Source organism: Pan paniscus, chromosome 16, assembly GCF_029289425.2.
Source record: "Pan paniscus chromosome 16, NHGRI_mPanPan1-v2.0_pri, whole genome shotgun sequence".
In the NCBI taxonomy this organism is placed as follows: Eukaryota; Metazoa; Chordata; class Mammalia; order Primates; family Hominidae; genus Pan; species Pan paniscus.
This window is the reverse complement of record NC_073265.2, coordinates 46,315,219-46,339,700: the sequence shown is the minus strand read 5'-3', so window position 1 is coordinate 46,339,700 and position 24,482 is coordinate 46,315,219. Positions and strand designations below refer to the sequence as shown.

Sequence of the window (24,482 nt, the reverse complement as noted above, 5' to 3'; positions counted from 1 at the left end):
AAAATGAAAGCAGAAAAAGAACTACTGTTCCACTCCATCCCTACTCTACCAAAAAGCATGGTTTGTATCCTGGAGTGAGCATGAGATGTGGAAGTGCCAGCAATTCTCATGGATTTTTTAATGCTTCTCAGTGGAAGCATCTCCTTCCATGGCCATGATTCTAGTGTGAAAAATAGTATTCTTCATATAACATGGTATGAAAACACAAGTCAGCATCTTCACCTAGTACACAATCAAAGAAATAACTATCTGATCCATTACCAGAGAAAAACTCTATTCTGATGTGTGTATGTAAACTGTGAAGCACGTTTAAGTGGCATTACTTTATTGGAATAGTTTCAGCTAATACATGTAATTAAAAGTAAAAAGCAGTTATTTCCTAAAAAATAAAATTACACTTCAATTCAGACATTTAGTCCAAACTGATACTGCTTTACTATATTTGCACCCAATACAAACTTTTCACATACTTACAAAAATATAATGAGTTAATTACATTTGCACATAATATAAAATTTTCAGATACTTACAAATATAGAAGACCAGCATTACTTTGATAACAAAAGGTCACAGCATTACCTTTCTTTTCTTATACCCTTCCTAAGAAAACTAAAGCTAATTGTGACATAAACTGAGTTATCTACGTGATCAAATACGATGGTTTTCATCAGCAGCAATAACCGAAATGGATTTCTTGTCTGCTTTGAGTTCTAATATTTGTAATGCATACTATCAATCTATAACCTAAATGCCAGGTGTGCTTTTTGATAGTTCATCTTCTCGTCTTACCTGCTCTCGATTTTTAGCCCCCATTTTCTCCTTCAACACTCATCTTATTTTTTTACCTATCTTTTCATGTCAATCTAGTTATTAATGAAATTAAAGAAATTAAAATATGCATATGGAAGTGTGATAATGCATATGTATATATGTGTAGTACTGCCTATAATACATTAGGCATTGTGCCAGATGATAGGATGCAAGAATAAATAAAAGCCTTTGCCTTCAAGGAGCTTACAGTCACAAGAAGTCACAAGAAAAGAGAGACATTATCTGAAAATATTTTAATAAACTGAATAACCTTTTCATGAGGTCTGGGCCTGAGATGCATGTACCACATTATAGCTTCCAAGGTTTGATTAGTACCATTGGACTCCCTAGTAGTCTAGGGGACAGGATGATAATAAACAGTAAAAATTTAAATGAAGTACAAACCAGTCCGCCAAATTACAAGTTAAACTTGCTGGGTTTTGTATGAATAGTTTAAAAGATGCTAATACACCAGCACAGCTTCAAATGGGAGCACCAAAAGCAGAACAAATACTGTTAGGCAGGCAGAAGTCGCATTAAGATTTGCTAAAGAATACCCTAAAGCAAAATGAAACATATTGATAACTGGAAAATAAAGTGTCAATAAGCACCTCTGGTGTCATTTTGATCATCACAACTAAGTTTTATTGAGTACATACTACGTACCAGCACTGTGTTAAGAACATCCATGCATTGTGTCAGTTAATTTAACCTATATTAACCTATATATCAAATAATACTATATTTCCCCCATCTCATAGATGAGACAATAAATGTGTTATTTAAGTTTCTGGTACCTAGTTAACAATAGGTAACCAATAAAAAATTAAAAAGAAGAAAATATTATTCACAATCTTGTCAATAAATTTGAAGAAGTAATACTTCTCAACTAATTCTTTCAAGCCAGGATTAGCATAACAAATTCTTACAAAGAAAGTACATGCAAACGTTTTTTTTTTAAAAAAACTACAGATCCGCCAGGTGTGGTAGCTCACATCTGTGAACCTAGCACTTTGGGAAGCTGAGGCAGGCAGATCACTTCAGGTCAGGAGTTCGAGACCAGCCTGGCCAACAAGGTGAAACTCTGTCTCTACTAAAAAAAAATATACAAATTAGGCAGGTGCAGTGGCGGCAGCCTGTAATCCAAAAAATGCAATTAAAAATACTTATAACAGCATCAAAAATTATGAAACATTTAGTTAATAAATTAAACAGAAAATGTGCAAGACTTGTTCACTAAAAACTATCTAAAAATACTAACAGAGATCATGTCACTGCACTCCAGCCTGGGCGCCAGAGCAAAGCCTTGCCAAAAAAAAAAAAAAAAAAAAATATATATATATATATACACACACACACACACACACACACACACACACACATATATATGGAAAGTAAAGACTTAAATATAGAGATATATCATATGCATGAATCAAAAGCCTCCACACTGTTAAGTTCCCCCTCCAACTGATCTACAGATTCAATGCAATCCTAATCAAAATCCTACACAGCTTCGTAGAAACTGATATACTGGTTTTAAAGTTTTCAATATATATATGCAAAGAACGTAGAATAGTTCAAACAATTCTGAAACAGAATAACAAGGTGGAAGACTTACACTACCTGATACCAAGATTTATTTTAAAGGTATAGAAATCAAGACAGTTATGGTATTGGTGTGAAGATAAAATCAATAAAACACAATACAGAGCCCAGATATTGATCCTCGCATATATGGCCAACAGATTTTTAACAGGGATAACAAGTTAACTCAATGGGAGGGAAGAAAAATCTTTTCAACAAATGGTGGTGGCAAACTGGACAGCCTTATGAAAAAAAAATTAACGTTGACCTGACTTGACATCTTATACAGAAACAAACTCACAATGGATCACAGATTTAAGTTAAGAGCTAAATGTTTACACTGCCTAACTTACTATTTCTTGAGACTGCTACTAGCAGTCAAACTACATTTCTTAAGTAATATCGAGGGAATTCTATGATGGAAAAAAATGTGGGAAAAAGTTTATTCTATTCCTTTCTTTTTCTTTTTTTTTTTTTGCACTCCAGAGCCAGGCTGGAGTGCAGTGGCGCGATCTCGGCTCACTGTAAGCTTCGCCTCCTGGGTTCACGCTATTCTCCTGCCTCAGCCTCCCCAGTAGCTGGGACTACAGGCGCCTGCCACCACGCCCAGCAAGTTTTTTGTATTTTTAGTAGAGACGGGGATTCATCATGTTAGCCAGGATGGTCTTGATCTCCTGACCTTGTGATCCCGCCTCAGTCTCCCAAAGTGCTGGGATTACAGGCGTGAGCCACCGTGCCCGGCCTATTCTATTCCTTTCTTAAAGATTTATCATTTACTACAACCTATTAAAAACTAAGAAATCTAATAATAAAAAAGTCTATTTAATTTTAACTAATACATAAATGTTTTGGATCACGAAGCTCTGTATTCGTACACTGCTTGTTAATATCCTATGAAGGCCAGTTTGAGAAACTATGATCTTATTCAAAATTTTTGTTTTACACATTACAAATCTGATGCCCATCCGAACGCAGTGGCTCATGCCTATAATCTCAGGACTTTGGGAGGCCAAGGCAGGAGGATCACTTGAGCTCAGGAATTTGGTAACAGCCTGGGCAACATAAGTGAGACCCTGTCTCTACAAAAAATTAGCCAGACATGGTGGCACAGGCCTGTAGTCCCAGCTACTTGGGAGACAGGGGCAGAGGATCACCTGAACCCAGGGGGTCAATGCTGTAATAGGCCACGATCATGTCACTGTACTCTAGCCTGGGCAACAGAGCAAGACCCTGTCTCAAATAAAAAAGAAAGAAAGAAAGAAAGAAACCTCATGTCATGTCCAGAAAAAATGACCCATTTGACCAAGTTCATTTGTCTAATGAGAGAACTCAGGCTTAAATTCTCTGTTCCTTGTATTACAAAACAGATTATCATTTTCACTTGGTATACAATATGTCCTGGAGGTTTCATAAAGAAATATTCCTTCTATTTCTGGACTTTTACTCTCCCCTAGGCCATCCTTATCATAGCTTTTATCATTCTACAGTACAATAATCTCTGTTTTTCCCATAAGAATGAGGACTCCCTTTATGAAATATAAACTGATGATTTTTGTTTTCCACAACTAATTTCAGTGACAAGGAAATAGTGGAATCTCAGTAAAAGCTTCATGAATGAAAGGAGCTGGGAAAAAAAAGATTTCCATGTTAACAACATAAAGATGTGCATACAAAATTCCAAGAGACTACAAAACTCGAAGTAGGGAAGAAAGATACTGAGGAAAAACGATCTAAGGAAGTAAGGCAAAATTAGTGGAAAATAAACAGTAATACACACACAGCAAAAACTCAGAAAAGTCAACTCAGTAAGATGCAACAGTATTACCAACATCGAGAAGATATTTGGTTCAGGACAGCTGGCACTTAATTATTTAATCACAAAATAATTTCCAGTCCTAACCACCAGAATATACTCTGCTCCGTGCACAAAGCAACAAACTGATTATGATGTAAAATGACATTTAAATAATTATTTCATTTTATAAGAAGGTTAAAGCATCAGTTCAATATGTTGAAGGGAAACGTTTCAAGCTTGTTCTCAGAATAAAAGTGTTTAAGTATATGACAACAAAAATACATGACACAAAAATCTAACCATTATTGATGACACCAATCTTTTGGCCTATATAAGCTAATTTAGGTCTCTTAAATGCCTTGTGAGATGCATATCCTTTTAAACAGATTTGAGGAACTGAAATCTCTTCCTTTCCTAGAATGTATTAATCTGCAATCTGTTATAAGAATATAGATTTGTATAAATTTACATTCATAAGAATGTGGGTTGCCCTATTTCTTTTTCCCAATAATCTCCAAATCCCAAGACCTGCAATACAGTGAACTTTCCAAAAGTTCAACTGTGGTGGTACACCTCTGTAATCCCAAATACTCAGGAGGCTAAGGTGGGAGAGGCACTTGAGCCTGGGAGGTCAAGGCTGCAGTAAGCCATGACTGTGCCACTGCATTTCCAGCCTGGGCGACAGAGCAAGACCCTGTTTCAAACAAACAAACAAACAAACAAACTTCTTGTTGGGCATTTAAAAACCCTAATAGTCCATCATCTTTTCAGGATATACTCCAGGAATTCAAAACAGCTACCTCTCCAGTGACCATCCAAGATTTGAAAAATTCCTAACATCTTTTTTTTTTAAATCAAAACGGGCATGAAATTTCTCATGGGAATGTAAAAAGAAGAACAATGTATAGATTTCTATATGAGCTAAATACTGTATAAAACTTCCTCTATTAATTCTTGCACACTTCCTGTGAGAAAAAGCTCTTTGGAGATGAGAAATCTGAGGCTCAGGAATTAACTCTCTTGTCCAAGGTCAAATAGAGTGGTGAAAACTAGAAGCAAACCTGTCTGATTCATCCTATGGCTCATTTATTTTAATATATAAAATACGAATTACTGCTTTTATAAGAAGTAAGATGGCAGTACCATTATCTTGAAACTTCTAAGGCCGGGCGTGGTGGCTCATGCCTGTAATCCCAGCACTTTGGGAGGACTAGACAGGCGGACCATGAGGTCAGGAGATCGAGACCATCCTGGCTAACACGGTGAAACCCTGTCTCTACTAAAAATACAAAAAAAATTAGCCAGGAGTGGTGGCGGGCGCCTGTAGTCCCAGCTACTCGGGAGGCTGCGGCAGGAGAATGGCGTGAACCCAGGAGGCAGAGCTTACAGGGAGCCAAGATTGCGCCACTGTACTCCAGCCTGGGCGACACAGCGAGACTCCGTCTCAAAAAACAAACAAACAAACAAAAAAACTTCTAGTGACTCTGTCCTTCAAGTCCTGCACAAGTAGAAATAACTGTTCTGGAGGTCTCTTTTATAATTTGGCAAATGCAACACAGTAAAAAGGGACAGTAATTTAGAGACAGTCTGGATAAAGTCCTAAGCATTTAATATCTGATAAGTTATCTACCTTTTCTGAGCTTCAATTCTGTCACCTCTAAAATGGAGAGGATTTTAAAAATGGCTTCTTGGTGAGCTCGTGTGAAGATCAAAGTAGGTAACATGAAAGTGTGTAAACTAAATTGTGACAAGTGCTGGTTATGATTTCATTGTTATTAATTTAAAAACCCAAGTGGGTACAAAAAAGTGTTCACCCTACTTTTTATTCCCACAAATAAGCAATCTCTAAACTTAGGGAAAAAATATTAAACAGGCTGTCAAGAAAGACCTCAACAATTACAAAAAGGGACATAAAGATTCAAAGATTAATATGCTTTGATTTTTACTTGTTAACTTTAAAATCTGAACAGTTAGAAGATTAAAAAAGAAAACTATAAAGATTAGATCAGTCCTGATCAAGATGGGCCTAGAAAGTTAATCAGAGTAAGGTGAGAAATTGACATGAAGGTTATTTCCAAAAAGATCCACAGCAAAGCCTCTCAGTAAGTGTTGTCCCCAGGAAGAAAGGCTAGTCTGAAAAAAACAGAAGCTTTAATTGTCTTAAAATGGAAACATGGGCAATCTGATCAGTATGTGCTTTCTTTCACTTTAAATATCTGCTAGCAAGAGATTTAAAGGTGCTTACATCATCACAACCCAATTTTTTCTTATCCAAAAACATTTAGGTTATAATTTATAGGCAGGTGCTGTTTCAAACAGAACTAAGAGTAAAAACATTTTACTCTTCTGGCTTTATTTAAACCTAACTTTAAAACACACCCTTTTTCTTACTCATAGTTTTCTTCACATTCAGAACATTCAGAAGGAGCAGTTACATAACAAAACAGAGATTAATGGGAACACAGATGCAATATATAGAAAACACTTACTTTAATTCTCTGACCCTTCTGTCTTGCTTTGCTATTTAACTGCTTCATCTCGTGTATTGTACCTGAGATCAAGAGGCATAAAATACTATTTCAAAATTTGTGTGTCCTTTCTAATTACTGTATTTGAACTCCTAGTGGCTATAAAATGTATACCTTTTTCCCCTTCAAAAATAAAAACAATAGCAAACACACAATTTTGAGAAAATATCTACACTAGAGAAGAAAAAGTAACACTAATCTTTATTACCCATCAATGCTGACAAATGGGACAACTGAGTAAAAGCTATTTTATATTTCTTTATTCACACAACTCGATTTTCCCATGTATTAAGGAAAACTATTTATCAAAATCAAACAATGTTTTAATACAACCATAACTAACTTGACAAAGCCTAAATAAAACACATGAAGTTTAATTCAGGAGTTATCATTTTGTGGGTGAAGTGAGTCTACATGATTTTATATCTTTCCCAGTCACTTAGTTGTACCAGTTTTGTGTTTTCCCCTTTGTGAAATTTCTTATATAACTTTGCAGTCTGATTCCTATCCTCCCAATCCAAGTCTTAATTCATTATCAGTGGGTCCATGTACCATCTTTTCAGATCATCCTATTTTTTGTCACTCTTTCACCTTGGATCCATTCTTCATACCACAGTAAGTTAATATTTATAAAACATTTTGTGTATAAAGTCTATTTTTAATTGGCTCCCAAAGAATAGATAACATTTTTTTCTACAGAAATGTTAACCTGCCTTATCTCGTACTATTTTCCCACAAAGTAAGCTGATTTATTATCTACCGAATTTTGTAATGAGACCACTGTACTGTTTCCATCATTCCATATTTCCAGACTTTCTTCCAGCCCTATTCAAATGCTATCTGTCCTGTAACAGTCTACTCAAACACTTCCTCCTCTATTAAGTCTTTCTTGATCATCCAAAGTAATCTCCCTCCTCTGGAATCTCACAGTAGCCAAGAAAATTATTTTGGTAATTAACTATTTGCTGCCTAATTACAGCATCTCCACTGCTGTCTTAAAAGAGTTAAGAAGTTTTTTGGGCTGTGTTTGTTTTTTGTTTTTTGTTTTGAGATCGGGTTTCACTCTGCCACCCAGGCTAGAGTGTAGTAAGGCTCACTCTAACCTCCGCCTCCCGGGCTCTAGAGATTCTCCTGCCTGAGCCTCCCGAGTAACTGGGACTACAGCCAACACCACCACACCCGGCTAAATTTTTAAGAGATGGGGTTTTGCCACGTTGCAGAGGCTGGTGTTGAACTCCTGCGATCAAGCGATCCACTTGCCTCAGCTTCCCAAAGTGCTGGGATTACAGGTGTGAACCAGCAACTTTTTTTTTTTCTTCACTACAGCCTCAACCCCTGGGTTCATGTAATCCTCCCACTTCAGCCTCCTGAGTAGCTCGGACCACAGGTGCGCACTACCAGACCTGGATATTTTTTTTTCTATTTTTTGTAGAGAGGGGGTCTCATTTTGTTGCCCAGGCTGGTCTCAAACTCTTGGGCTCAAGCAATCCTCCCATTTTAGCCTCCCAACGTACTGGGTTTACAGGTGTGAGCCATCACGCCCAGCCTAAAAAGTAACTCTTTAGGCAAATATGACTTACATGTCTAAGCATATTTCCTGAACTATAAGATACACATTTATTCACCTTTAACATTTAAGAAACTGAATGCATTTACAAATCTCAGCATCTTAAAATTGGGGGATCAGGGTAAGTCCAACCTCCCTAAAAGCAGGCCAACTATACTGTTCTTATGCCACTGGACTCTGTTGGAGGAAGGAAACTACAGGTTGCCTCTGCCCATAGATACACTCTTAAGCCATCTGCTGTCAAATGTAAATGAACTACCCACCAGTTCCTTCTACACCTCCAGCCAGTATGACCCTGCTGAGGTCAGAATGACCTGTGTTTTTTGTATAGATAGCACATTAGAAAAACCAAGGTTCTATTATCCTATTTCTAACTCTCTAACTCTACCTACAAACTATAGAGAGGTTCTTAGCCAAACTCTTCCACATTAACGAAAAAATACTGAACTCCTGTTAAGAATGGAGAGAGCGCTAAACAAAATTAAAGTTCCCTTTAGCCATATCTGGCAGGAATGGTCCAGGATTTGCAAGAAAAATGACATTAATCTCATCCAGGTAATCTTATAGGCTGATTTTACTTTCCGTAGAATCTGAAAGCTTATGTTTACTTTCATTGAGTTTTTATTTATTTTTGTTTCCCTTATCCCAAGTCCCCAATCTATGGCTTTGTCTATGAACTTTAGAAGACTGGAGAAATACTTAAATCCTTGTATCCACATATTTTCATTTTCAACCTAGTTGGGTCTATGGTCCGTTTGTGTTTTTAACAACTGGTCTGTGAAAAAACCACTGCTGATGCTTTTTAAATGAACTGAATCCTCATATCCCTTTATTGCTATAGGTATCAGAAATCATAGCATGTATTGAAACAAAAAGCCTCAGAACATACCTATTACTATCCCTTAATAAAAAAAAATTCCCGGATATCATCTTGTGCTGAGTCATATACAGCAGCTAAATCAAGTATTTTAAAGCTAAATCATCACCACACAACTGGTTTTCCCCTTTCCACTGACAGGTATAGGCCCCAAACTTTAGTGAGGAAGTTGTTATTAGTACCCACCCCCTTTTAATCAATGAAAAAAGAAAAAAAGATTAAGGTAAAAACAAATAACTTGCTCAGAGTCACAGAGCAATGAGGCAGAAGTGCCAGAAACAGAACCCAAGACAGCATGATTTTAATGCTCAAGCTCTTAAATTCTAGGCTATTCTACCCAATACACTATACTTGCTTAACTGTTCTATCATATCATGTCCCATGTCCTCTTTTATCAGCTGCAGACCCTCTTCTATTTTCACCTTTCTCCTCTCTCTTTTCCCATTCCTTCAGTATATGGCAGAAAACGTAAAGTTCTTTGAGTTGGGAAGTACTAAAGTCAAGGGGTTAAAAAGCACTAGCATAAGATTCAGAATATCTGAGTTCTGTCATGCCAGAGGCTGTCATTAACTAGTCACATAGCCTAGCCAAATCTCTACATACAGCACAAATCTACACCTGGTCAAATCTCAAACATGTCGTTTCAGTTTCCTCATGTAGGAAATAAAGAGACAGAACATATACAACCAATGCATCTTTCAGTTTTGAAAATTCTATGATACTGTAAAACACAGAGGGAAGAAAGAGCAAAAAGATAAATGACTGTTTCATTCTGCAAGCCATAATACAGACAGAAGAGAAAACCATGGTGGACATTTAGCAATTTATTTTTTTAAAAAGCACTCAAACTCTACTCAACTTAATATTGCTTCTTTTTTAAAAAAATAACTACCATAATAGATTACATATAAACTGAAAAATGTTCATGATTAAAATGCCAACTCTTGATCACTGATGATGCCTATAAATGTAATTCCTATCAGTGGTTTCCTATCAGTGAACTCAATTCTATCTTTTAAACTAAGGAACAACCAACTCTGTATCTTAGAAAAGAGTATCAATATACTCCTCTCTACTACTCCTACCCCAGGATGCAAACCTCAATGGTACTTTAATACTCTACTCCAGAGCTTGGCGTAGGTTGGTTAACACAGTTAAAAAGGCAGAGAAACCAAGATGACCTGGCCTCTTGACACTTCCACAAACTCATATAACTCGACATTCTAGAAACAGAATTTGTACATCAAGAAATATAACCATGAAAATGTACTTCAAATTATTATAAATAACAATATAATAGCAGTTCTCACTTATTATATCAATAAATGAAATACTTCATACCTATTATTACATTTCATCTTCACCAAAACCCTACAAAATACGTGTAAAATTATCATAATTTTAGAGACCAGAAAACTAAGACACATAGAAGTAACTTTCCCATGGTCACACAGTACAAGTTTCCAAATCACTTATTATTACCATTAATACCACCACCACCTACTTCAAGCTTCATCTTAAATCAACCTTGATTCTTTCCTTCCTCAACCTCCCAGCCTAGTTAATCTAGTAAATCTGATGATTGTTCCCGAATTTGATTATATTCAGCAAACATGTATAGAGCACTCATTATGTATAAGGTGTTATACTAGAGAGACTGATAACTTTTATATCCAAGTTTGGCAGGAAGAGACTGTTGCTTTCCCAAGAAAGAAATAAACAGTTGAAGAGGGGAAATTGATTTTATTTATGTCCTTCATACATTTAAAATAAATAAAAGTAGTTAAATTAAGCATGACTGAGTCGGCAAATAATTCTCATTTATTACACTTAGAATACAGCATATTTGCAAATGTATCCATGTGTTTAAATTTGTGTAATTGTTAAGTATAGATCTAGTGGGTGAATTTTGAGATACACAGGTTTAAAGCCAACACTTATATAGCACTCACCACATATCAGACATTGATCTATGCAATTTCCATATATTGCCTCATTTAATCCTCAACAACTTCATGAAACAGATATCATTATCCCCATTTCACAGATGACTAAACCGAAGTACACTAGATTTAAATAACTTGTCCAGAATCACACAGGTAGTAAGTGGCAGAGTTATGATTTATACCCAAGCAGTATGATTTCACAGTCTTCCCTCTTAAGCACAGCCTTCTGAAGAGAAAAAAAAAAAAATGTGAAACTAGAGTAAGTCATTAACACCTTAGTGAACAAGAACAACCACAATATTCTCTGGCCTTTATGCCTGGTACACCAACATTTCTATGCAATAAAGAATAAAAAGCAAGGGAGAGAGGGAACAAACTCATTAACTAGATCTCTTGCCCATGTCTAAACTACCTGAGATTTTAATCACTCCTTTCAGTCTCAGGTGCTTTACCTTTATCACCACATTCACAAATTTCTAAAACTGGAAGTGCTATTCACAACATGATTCTATCTATATATGTTCATGTGTGTGTCTATGCTCTCTGCACAGGTAGGCAGCAGATGAAGAGTGCAGAAACCAGGACTCTAACAAAAGTAGAGAGGAAGGAACAAATGTTTGTTCCTTCTCTCTGGGTGTCTCAAACATGCTGAGACATGCTTAGGAAATGTGAAATCCACATTGCCTAAGAATGCTGACCATGCCTACCATTTCTTCTATAACCACTCTTTTTTTTTTTTTTTGAGACGGAGTCTCGCTCTGTCGCCCAGGCTGGAGTGCAGTGGCGGGATCTCGGCTCACTGCAAGCTCCGCCTCCCGGGTTCACGCCATTCTCCTGCCTCAGCCTCCCAAGTAGCTGGGACTACAGGCGCCCGCCACTACGCCCGGCTAATTTTTTGTATTTTTAGTAGAAACGGGGTTTCACCGTTTTAGCCGGGATGGTCTCGATCTCCTGACCTCGTGATCCGCCCGCCTCGGCCTCCCAAAGTGCTGGGATTACAGGCGTGAGCCACCGCACCCGGCCTATAACCACTCTTAGGTACAATGTCTATTTTTATGTCAACCTAGCGAAACCTCTTCACTGAATGGATTGCTGTAGGTACTTCTGATAACCAGAAACTTAATCACCTCTAAACTGCGAGGCTACTTTTCTGGTGGATTTGGTAAAAGCAAGGGCAGACACACAGACTGGAACCATGCTAGAGTGACTTTTCCTAATTCTGAAAGAATGGGGATAAGCCTAACACAGAGATAAGAAGTTTGTGACCGCTTAATACATAACTCAGGTGGAGCTCATTTATGCATCAAGGCTACTATAGTAGAATGGTATCTTACAATTAAAGTCAGGACCCTGTAAGGCAAATAGTGTACATAGCAAAAATTTCCCTTGAAAAGCTATCAAATAAAGAATAAGTTCAATCAATATGACTTTGTGTAACTATTCCCATACAGTAACATATAACATACAATATTAGTAGGGTTCATCTGCCAAATATGGTTTCATATTATTGTAAAGAAAGTATTGTTTCTCCCTTATAGTTTGGCATGGGAATGGGAGAGGGATAGAATGGCAGGCAGCTCAGATAGTTCAATTCATGTTAAGTTTAAAGCAGGTATATTTTATCTCCAACAAATTACTCATTTTGCAGTTTCTAATACCCTTTTTTTGGCCTACTAAGCATTTTCAAATGTTATAAAAAGTATAATAAAAAATTTCTATTTAGTGATGTTACTGAAAATCAAATTATTTTTAAATAATGGAATCTGCTGATAGAAATGTAATATTTATATAATATGATAAAGTCTAAATAAATTTCATTTACTTGATTTCTACTGAAGTATCTGCAACTACATTGTTTAAGTTGACAAATTTTTAACTAACAAGTCAAAACTAGTCTTTAGCCAACATTAATATTTATTTTTGAATTTAAGAACCTCAATGTACTTAAATAAGAATTTAAGAAATTCAATATACTAAAATAGGAGAATGAAGTACTTTAGTTGAGATTCTTATTAACACAATTATACCCATTTATGCTTATGATTATGAAAAAAATGGTCAAGATGGTGAATACTGTTAAAAGATGAAACCCCAAAAGCTGATAATTTCCCTATAAAGTAGTACTGAGGGAGGCTTCAAAGACAACCATAAAGTTCTCCTTGGCAAGAAGAGTTGCCAAGGAGAAACTGGATCCAGATTGTTGTTTGAAAACGATACGAAAAACTTCTTAACTATCTCACCAAACCTTTTAGGTTTAGACGATGACTAGGATAGGAGAAAAATTAGTGAAAGAGTGGATTTCAATGGGAACAAAAATGAAGGGTAGCATTAAATCTTCACTCTATCTGATCTCTCAATAGACAGGTAGAAATACATATGTGGTTCTATGGTTCTATGAAAACTAGCTTACTATATAATCAATTTAACTTTTCACTGTACATAATACATACTAAAAATAAATAAACTAAGTAAAATCCAGCATTTCACATTTGACCTATAAATAGCAAAAAGAAAAGCAAGATTTGCTTTGGATTTCATGTCTGAGGGTAAACTTAATTTCAAGATCATAAATTACATAAGTGTTTGGATACATTAGTACTTTTCTTCTCCTAAAATCCTATGCAGCACTCAAGGGGGGTGGGGGGGGGGGGGCGCGGTGAAGAAAGCCTGAAAGAGAGAGAAATGTAAGGCACCCAGGCACCATTTAATGAATTCTAAGAAATAACATGTTATTACAAAGTAACTCAAGCCTCTGAAAAAAATAATCCAATATTAATAAGTAGTACTGTGAGTTTCCCACTACATAAAACTCCTACCTTCAAAATCTAAACTAGATCCTATCTCAGATATTCACAATATTACTCAAAGAATCAGAAACGTTTAAGAGTGGAAGGAAATTTGGGTATCAACCAGTTTAAGTAGCCTCAAGACAAAAACAATGCGTCCAAGATTAAATAGCTAAGACAAAAATAGTGTGTCCAAGATTAAATGGCTGGTTCACAATACAGTTGATAGTAAAATCCAAGTCCTGACATACTCAGCATAGGGCTCTTTACACTACAATGTAGCTTTCTCAGCCTCTGATTCTCAAAAGTGAAACACAAAAACCCACCTTTAACAGCCTCTTTATATATCTTTTTGGATTCCATATGACTATCCCAGTTCTTTCCAAAGGATTTAAAATAAATTAAACATGGGCTACAGCCAAATACAACAGTAAAACCCCGTATTTTAAAAGGTATTTTAACTCAGCATTTTTCAGTGCAAACTTGTGTAAACCATACTGAGACTATGCATTTCAGTCACTTACTCAGTTTTCCTCCCATTAAGGCAATTTGCTTCTAGGATTAACTACCCATAAATCTTATGCTTGTCTCTTTCTTCTCTTGGTTAATTCTGACAGAAATGTGAAATTTATTCACTTAAAGTACGGCCTTTTGGAAAAGTCTTTCTCTCTCTCTCTTTTTTTTTTTTTTTGAGATGGAGTCTCACTCTGTGGCCCAGGCTTGAGTCCAGTGGCATGATCTTGGCTCACTGCAACCTCTGCCTAACAGGTTCAAGCGATTCTCCTGCCTCAGCCTCCCGAGTAGCTGGGACTACAGGTGCCCACCCCCAAGCCTTGGCTAATTTTTGTATTTTTAGTAGAGATGGGGTTTCACTATGTTGGCTAGGCTGGCCTCGAACTTCTGACTTCTAGTGATCCACCTGCCTCAACCTCCCAAAGTGCTGGGATTACAGGCATGAGCCACCATGCCCAGCCTGGAAAAGTATCTCTTAACCTCGTCAGTTTACTAGAGAAAGTCTGGGAGCAGAGTGCTTACTTTTATTCCAATTCTTTGATCTAATTTTCCACCTCCTGGTCTCATTTTATAAAGCTTTGGGGGTTTTTTGTTTTTGTTTTTGTTTTTTGCTGGAAAGGGCTCTAACCTTGTGACCTCAGTGTGTAGAAAGTTGACTTGGTCCTATTTTCTCTTAATTGTTAACTAAGAAATGTCATCTGTTATGTCTGTTTTGATATGCTTCCAAGAGGCAGGGCTGTTGAGTTCCTGATGCAAAGGGCTGATGACTGTTGAAGCAAGGATGAGGGAGAGAGGCTAGAAGTTAGTATGTTGAAAGCCAATGCCATCTCTCAAAGCAAATAAACAACACATAAAGAAAAATGGCTAAATACATATGGAGAGCACTTATGCATTCTAAGCTCTTTAGTAGAGTACTGTAGGCAGTTCACGTGTACAAGTAACACCAAGAATATTTAACTGTAGGAAATTAAATTTCCAAAGTTTGACAGCTTATAAAAAGAACTAAATGTAACAAAAAGGTACTAGGTATTCTACTGCATTTCCATGAAAAGAAATTAATTTTCATTTCTCATAAGAAACAGCATATATGAAAGAAATTACATAGTCTGCCAAATTACAGCTTTAATCAAGGGTTGATCAGCAAACTTACTCTAGATGAATCATAGGAAGGACTTGGTTGACCACTTGTTCCCCAAGATGTTGTACCTCCTCTTTCATCCATACCTAAAAAGAGAAGAAAATAAAAGATATATCTAAAAACATACTTTTGTGGATTTTTTTGGTACGGGACAGCAGAGTACAATTCAGCAAGTGGTATTTGCGCTTTCGTGGAAGGGCTAAGTATCAATCCTTGCTTCAGAAACCTGTAAAATATAAGTTACTGCAAAGTATCTTCTCATCATTGCTCCATCAATCCTCATGCAATACCCTATGTAAATTAAAGTAATTCAGAATCAAAATATTTCTTTGCAGACTTTAGAATGGGGCATAGTCTCTCCATCCTGCCCCACGCCCTGCACTGCTACTTCTAGGAGTAGATGAACCCCCAAACTTTGTCTGGTTTAGTACTGCCTACATGAAAACATGAATAATTCATTTTTCATAGTTAAGCCCTAGAAAATGAAGCAAGACAAACAATCATTCAATTTAATAAAGTTGGTTTCTTTCTGATCAGTGATCAGATATTCTTAACTGATGACATCAAACTAAATCTAACTATATCAACCATATCAAATCAACATTAGTTATATAAAATCAAAATGACATGAAAACTCACCCTTAGTAATTTTGTGGGTGACACTTCCATCTCTTCTAAAATTATACACAATTTGATTTCAAATAAGCAGTTCCACTCTTATGAAGGTGGCAAAAGAAAATTCACAGTGAGAAAGAATTAGGTGCCATAACCAACAAAACAATTCATTGTGCATCCTTAATGCATCTTCTGACACTTGGGCTCCATTATTTTCACCTCCGAATCAGTCCCCAGAAAAAGCTGGAAGACTTGGAGATCTCTCAATCCAGCCATTTCTACCTCTTCTGTTTTGAAGACTCCAGTCTTTTTCATCCTTGACTGCTAGGAGGGTACACTTCTCTAACCCCTTCTGAGTTTCATTCTATGATGAAATTCATCAACACAGAAATAGCTGACTTCTTTCTTTCATTCTTTCATGAGAACAGCCTAGATACTACAATAATAACATTCTGCTAAGTTTAGAAATTATCTTTCTTTCAAGATATTCCTGGAAGTCCCTCTGTAATTTCCCTGTAATTTAGGTGAGAATGTGGTATGTAATAAATTAAATGCCACAAATTCTCCATTAATTTGCAATGATTACTAAGGCTCTTTTATAGTGACACAATTGCCAAATTGAAAGGATGGGTAACAAAAAGCAGGGAAGGGGGAGGGGTCAGCTTCCAAAGTAGAATGTACTAATTACTAACTTAGTTATTAGGACTCTATTATTTTTATGAATCTGTACTTCCTGTATCAAGTGACTAAAGTATATTTTAATAACTTTTTTTAAAAAGTTGATACAAAAGATGAGTATCTAGTATAGACAACATTCCAGGCACAATTTCAAGTGAACCAGAGGCTTTGAAAACACAGAGATTACGTGAACAGTGTTTTGTTCATTCCTGTGGAGCTAGTATTAAAGTTCCAAATTTAAGAGATATTCTATGAGTTTGGGGAATGTCATGTAACAAACACTGTTACCGGCCGGGCACCGTGGCTCACGCCTGTAATCCTAGCACTTTGGGAGGCCGAGGCGGGCAGATCACAAGGTCAGGAGATCGAGACCATCCTGGCTAATACAGAGAAACCCCGTCTCTACTAAAAATACAAAAAATTAGCCAGGTGTGGTGGCAGGCGCCTGTAGTCCCAGCTACTCAGGAGGCTGAGGCAGGAGAATAGCTTGAACCTAGAAGGTGGAGGTTGCAGTGAGCCGAGATTGTGCCACTGCACTCCAGCCTGGGCGACAGAGCAAGACTCCATCTCAAAAAAACAAAAAAAACCACTGTTACCATCTCTCCAGTATCATTAGACACCAGTGAGCTATCTTCCAAGCATTTTCTCTGCAACCAACACTGTAGAATAGCAGCAAGTATTCCTCTGAGACTCAATCCAAGAAAAAGATGATCATTAACCTACAAAATCCACTAATATATGGAACTGCAAATAATGTTATGAAAAGTTGTATTTTTAAAAATCACTTTTATTGAACATATAATGGTAAGTGATTTCAATGAATCTTGTCCTGATGAAAATAATCAAACCATAACTTAGTCTTTTTATGACTTCATATTTTCTTATATCAAATGAGTAATAAATATGAGGCTTATGTGTATTTTAATTTTTATCTCATTTAGAGGCAGGGTTCATGTTCTGTCATCCAGGCTGCAGTACAGTGGCATGATGATAGCTCACTGCAACCACAAAATCCTGGGCTCAAGTGATCCTCCTGCCTCAGCTTCCTCAGTGCTAGGACTATAGGAACATGCCACAATGCTCAGCTAATCATTAATTTTTTTTTTTTTTTTTGTAAAGACAGAGTCTTACACTATGTTGCCTAGGTTGGTCTTGAACTCCTGGCCTCCAGCAATTCTCCCTCCTTGGCCTCCTAAAGTGCTAGGATCACAGGTGTGAACCACTATGCCCAGCTTTGCATGTATTTTAAATACATTTGTAAAAATAGAGAGAGAGGAAAGATGGGTGCCAGTTACAGAGAACATCTCAAGCAAAATTCAAGAGACACACAAAATTATGTGAAACTACACATTCAATTTTCATCAAGTGACTCTACTTCTATAAAATAAAGAAAAAGCAAAGACTAATGAAATAAAATGGTAATTAATTAGGTGATGGCATCACCAGCTAAAGAGTAGTACATACCACTGATACTGGAAATGACAAGGGGCTCAAAGAATGCTATAGAATAACAAGAATCTGGCTAGGTTTTAAACTCAAGCTCTGTAGTTTTATTGTTAACATATCCAGACTCTGAGTAAAAGGTCGTGGCTGGCACTGACAAAGGCAAGAGTCATCTTTTAGCATCAATGACTCCTTTCTGCTAAAGACAATGGCTGTACAAACACAGAAATATGACAGGAATAATAAACTTTCCAAAGCTTCAGCCATAAGACCAAGGTAAGCAGAAAAAGGAAATTACACACAGAAGATAAAACTTAACACAGATATTATACAAATTGACCAAAATCTGAAAAAAATACCTATTGACAAGAAAATACACCACAGTTGCAATACAGTGATGAGAACTAACATTTTTCCTGTTATTTCTGAATTATCATTCCCATATTATTTTCATCATTCCCATTTCTAGTATATGCATGCGAATTCAACAATTTCAGAGAAGTTAGTTCCTTGACTCATAAACCAAAATGGCAGATGTAAGAGAAAGTTCAGCAATAATTAATGATAGAAACACTTTTGAGCCTTAATTGACTTTCTAATAAATTTTTTCCATTTCTATTCAACAGGATTAAAAGGGGTGATCAATAACAGAAAGATGTAAATTATTTTTTTCCTTGTTAACCTTTTATATAGATAATCTCTTAGTACCTGTTTTTCTGAATGGAATCAATTAAGTAAAATGTAATATATTCTGATTCTATGAGCTCCATTTTTAAAAGCATGCTGTTTTAACTTAGTATTTTCCAGTAAGGAACATTAAATTCTAGACCTCGTATCTAAAAACAACAGTTTGTGAACTTAACAAAAGCAATCTGCCTCCTTCTTTTGTGAAAACATTTAACAAGGAAAGTAACTAAGAGCAATCATAAATTACTATATATACAGGCAGTTCCCTAAAAGGCTGATACCTTAAAAAAGGAATAGAAAGGTAAAATTTAAGTTTTTAAGGTTTCAGAGTATAAGACTCTTAGAGGAACAAGTAAACTTCTTGGCCAAGTCCAACATCTGCCATTACTCCCTTTTCTAGGAAGAACACAGATTTAGACTACCTTCTTATGCTCTACTCCCATCTTAGTATTTGAATAACAGTATTTTCTTTCTAGTGTCAATCAAAAACTATCCCACAGCCTCTCTCCTACTTCTTCCCTTTCATCAAGCCACCAGAGTCCTATGGGCATCTCTAGGTTTTGATCCACTAGCAAAAACTGGAAACCGGAATTTTTTTTTTTTTTTTTTTTTTTTTGGTGGGAGGAGATGCTTTTCTATGCCCTAAGCACCTATTGTGTTTCCCTCCACCCTCCCCCCAGCCCCCCACCACATATGGGCCCTGTAAACAAATTATTGTTAACACTGCAGAGTTTGAGTAAGTAAACCATCATTAAAGAATTGGTGAGACTTAGGCAAGACCTGCCTGAAAGTAAAAGGGAAGAACTAGGAACAAACCTGCTGACATGAACATCAGTTCCTTCTCTGCCCACTTGCCACTACCAGACCTATCACTAAAGACTCCGCCACCCTGAACCAAGACTAGGGTAAAGTGAGAAATAAGACAGGAAATGGGAAAATATTTTCAGTTAGTAGTGGTGAGTCTGATGACCCAAGAAAGAATGAAAGGATCAAACAGGGAGAGAGCATACAAGAATGAGAGAAATGGTTAGGATGTCCCTGCAGCAAAAGCAGTAAGAAAAGCAATTCAATCTGGCCATACTGCTAGGGTATCATAAATGAGAGCCCATCCCTGTGGGAAAGAGACACACATACAGTTGGGAGCAAGGGCACAGGGAAAATCACATACACATTTCTCTCTTTTTCTCCCCCAACCCGCTGGTGCACATGTGCACTCTGCCTTTAGTAGCACTGAAATCAAATTTTTATTCTAGAAAGTAAAATGTACTCCAAAAATATCAAATCTCAGCGCTGTCATAAATAAGGGAAACATAACATATTTTGCAGGATTGCCATCTGCTGTAGGGGGATCCAATAAATGATTTGATGAAAGAATTCTGACTAGAGATAGCTATATCAGATAATCAAAGCTATGAATGTGTCTATTTTTAATAGTGTCTTTATTCAATTCTATTTGTAGGGTAAGGATATTCCTTTAGATAAGACTCAAAGGCTGCAATCAATTGTAAACTAATATACACCTAAAAAACCAACACCAAGATTTTTTATTGTATTTTTCACATTTTAGATGCTCATGAAATAAATCTATAAATGTATTTTCCCAGACATTCATTGTGAAATAGGATCAGTTAGAATATAATAACAAGTGCTTTATTATGCTACACATCAGTAAAAAAGGGAAAAGCTAGGAAAATATTAAAATTGCAAGGGAATTTAATAGAAGTTAAAACATGCTACCTCATCTAAAGTATGTAACATTAGTTATAGACTTTTTTACTTATAAAAAATTTAGGTTCTGTGCAGTGAATTCTCAAATAAAACAGTCTAAAAAACAAAAAACACATATGTAAGAAAGTAAGTCCGGTGGAAAGATTAGAAGGAATCACCCTTTCCGGTCATCTTTAATAATCCAATCAGAATTTTTGTTTGGCACTGTTGAAACCAAAGATTTACAAGTACAGATGTTCCATTAAAGTTTTTAGTGCCACAGTACAGTACAATAAGGTAATGAACACATGGCAAATTTCATTCAAAAAAATTACTAATTTTGAAAACGACTTTCATACATAGATTTTGCTATAGTATTGTTACTAGCTATACCACCCTGATACAAATGCCCTGTAAAGATACAAAAGGAAAACCCAATGACTGATTTAATCAAAGAAGTAAGAGTACAGGGCCAAAAGGAAATGCCAAGTCTATCTCTTTAAGAAAAACAGAAACTGCCTGATGGCCAGGAATTGAAAGTAATATGTTCCCAGGGGTCGACTTGGGAATTGTTTAATGGGAACTATATAGTGATATGGTGGTCACTGTATTTTGAGGATTTGTTCTGACTGTCTGAACAGACATTCCAAGACTGACAAAGGCTCTTGAGCTACCTTTAAAACTCCCCTAAACTAGCTGTCAAGTTTCTAGAAAGAAGGAAGGGCCCTCCCAACGTACCTGAGAACCAAGTATTCTCCCAATCTAATATACCAAAGCCCTGTATCTGAAGACCAATGTCAGTGTTTTCTTCCATAGAAGCACTACAAACATAGTTTTAAGAAAGGAAAAACAAAAAACAAAACCTTGATGCTATTTTTAACACAATCAAATCATCTCTGACCTGCATTACTGTAATAGTCTCCTAAATGTTTTCCCTTCTTCTTGCCCCTCCTACTAGAGCAACCTTTTAAAAACAAGCCAAATCATGTCCATCCTGTGCTCAAAACCTACCAATGGCTTCCCAGCTCATTCAGAATTACTAATAAACCCAATGGTCTACAATGTTTTACAGGTTCTGCCTCCCACCTCTCTGAACTCATCTCCTACTATTCTTTCTCTTACAATAGTTACTATAAATCCTAGGGCTGGCGGAAAGAAAATACCTAGCTAGCTTGCTATCAACTACATAAAGGCTCTGGGGAGTAAACAAAAACAGGCTGATTGTGATGAAAATATAAACTTGAAAGAAGAGACCAGAATGGGTGAGTTTCTCTTTTAATCAGCTTTCAGGGACCAGCACAGGTGAGTTTCCCATTCTGAAAGCTTTGTCCTGCAGGCAAGCAGCAATAACCTCTAGTAACTAAAATTCCAACAGAAACCCCATTGTCTTTTTGGCCTGAAGGAAAAGAGGACAGAGACAGGACAACCAGAGTCACCAGAAAGTGAGGATAGAATCCCAAAAGGGAGAAGGCCAGAAAAGAGAGGTCCCAAATTTTTGGTTTATCTCTGCCCACATCTTTGGCTGAGTCTTGGAACACCATTCACAGGGCAGGCACAAGGCAGTTTGTAGCAGAGACTAAAAGAACCGAATTGAGATCTGAGCAGCTACCAACTTCAGGCAAGAGATAATTTTTGCTATGAGTCTAACCAAAAGCAAATGGCTCACTAAAACAAATAAATCAAAACTCTTTGGAAGAACATGAAAATAAGCCACAATTTCCACAAATAACACTCATAATATCCAAAATTCTTTGACAGTAATATGTAACCCAATCTCAAGGGAAAAGATAATCAACAGAGGCCAACAGCAAGATGACCCAAAGTAAAATTTTCAGACAAGGACATTAAAGCAGATGCTGTAACTATGCTCAATAAAGTGAAAGATACATGCTTTTAATGAAAAAAAAAAAAGTGAAAATCTCACGAAGAAAAAGAAAACATTAAAAAAAACTAAAATTAAGCCAGGTGTGGTGTCTCATTCCTGTAATCCCAGCACTTTGGGAGGCCAAGGCAGGTGGATTGCTTGAGTCCAGGAGTTTGAGACCAGCCTGAGCAACATGGCAAAACTCTATGTCTACAAAAAAATTAAAATTAGCCAGGCACGGCAGTGTGCTCCTGTAGTCCCAGCTACGTGGGAGGCTGACATTGGAGGATTGATTGGAGCCCGGGAAGCAGTGGGTGCAGTGAACTGAGATTGCATCACTGCACTCCAGCTTTGGTGACAGAACGAGATTCTCTCTCATAAATAAATAAATTAATTAAAAATAACTAAAATTGGCTGGGTGCGGTGGCTCAAGCCTGTAATCCCAGCACTACGGGAGGCTGAGGCAGGTGGATCATCTGAGGTCAGGAGTTCGAGACCAGATTGACCAACATGCTGACACCCCATCTCGACTGAAAATACAGAAAAGTAGCTGGGAATGGTGGTGGGCGCCTGTAATCCCAGCTACTCAGGAGGCTGAGGCAGGAAAATCGCTTGAACCCAGGAGGCAGAGGTTACAGTGAGCTGAGATTGTACCATTGCACTCCAGCCTGGGCAACAAGAGAGAAACTCTGTCTCAACACACACACACACACACACACACACACACACACACACACACACACCCCTAAAGCTAAATATCTGAAATTTAGAAAGAAATTTCCTGGATGGTCTTAAGAGTAAATGGAGATAACAGGGGTAACAGTAAGTGAACGTGATGACAGATCATCAGAAATTATCCAATTGATAAAAAGAGAAAAAGGATTAAAAGAAAACGAACAGGGCCTCAGAGACCTAAGGGAAGATATTTAAAAGACTAACATAGGTATAATGAGAGAACAAAGAAAATATGGTAGAAAAAATTGTTTGAAGAAATAAGGCCAAAAAATTCACAAATGCAGACAGACACAAACTTACTGATTAAAGACTGTACTCAGTGAAACCCAGAGAGTATAAAGAAGAAGAAAACCATACATAGACACAACATAGTCAAGCTGCTGACAACCCAAAAATACAGAAAAGCTTGAAAATGGCCAGAAAGTGACATACTACATTGAAAGTAACAACATTTCAAATAACTAAGAACTTGTCTTCAGAAACTATGAATGCCAGCAGATGTGAAAAAAAAAATCTTTAAAGTGCTTGGGGTTGGGGGATGTGGGAGAATAATTATCAACCAATTCTATACTCAGCAAAAATATCCTTCAAGAATGGAGTTGAAATAAAGACCTTTACAAATAACAGAAAATTAAGAACTCATTACCAGTATAACTTTGGTATAAGAAATATTAAAAGAAGTTCTTCAGGCTGAAGGATAATCATTATTATTTTTTTTTTTGAGACAGAGTTTTTGCTCGTCACCCAGGCCAGAGTGCAGTGGCGCGATCTGAGCTCACTGCAACCGCCGCCTCCAGGTTCAAGCGATTCTCCTGCCTCAGCCTCCCAAGTAGCTGGGATTACCGGCGTGCGCCACCACACTCGGCTAATTTTTGTGTTTTCAGTAGAGATAGGGTTTCACTATGTTGGCCAGGCTGGTCTCGAACTCCTGACCCCGGCTTGATTCGCCTGCTTCGGCCTCCCAAAGTGCTGGGATTACAGGTGTGATCCAACGCACCTGGCCCAGGTTGAAGGATAATGTTATCAGAGGAAGACCTGCATCCTAGGGAATAGTATCATATATAATAAATAAAAAGACTAATTTTTCCTTTAATGTCTTCAAAACACATAGAGCTTAGGAAATAAAAAATAATTTTCTCTCCTAAGAGTTACAATGCATTCAGATGTAATACACATGATAACTATAGCATAAAGGAAGGCAGTAAATAG

General features: G+C 36.9%; 1 protein-coding gene across 8 annotated transcripts in view; it reads right to left on the bottom strand.

Moving 5' to 3' along the window:
* TCF12 (transcription factor 12) overlaps positions 1–24,482 on the bottom strand; it is a 371,464-nt gene that overhangs the window by 210,906 nt on the left and 136,076 nt on the right. For 6 of the 8 annotated variants that reach the window (XM_003827877.8, XM_008953204.7, XM_003827878.7 and 3 more), the window contains exon 4: positions 15,557–15,630. In XM_003827877.8, coding sequence (XP_003827925.1) covers positions 15,557–15,630 — 74 coding nt within the window. Of the gene's footprint in view, positions 1–6,678; positions 6,741–15,556; positions 15,631–24,482 lie in introns of those variants that run through there. The other 2 variants (XM_063596675.1, XM_055099062.2) reach the window with 2 other exon arrangements.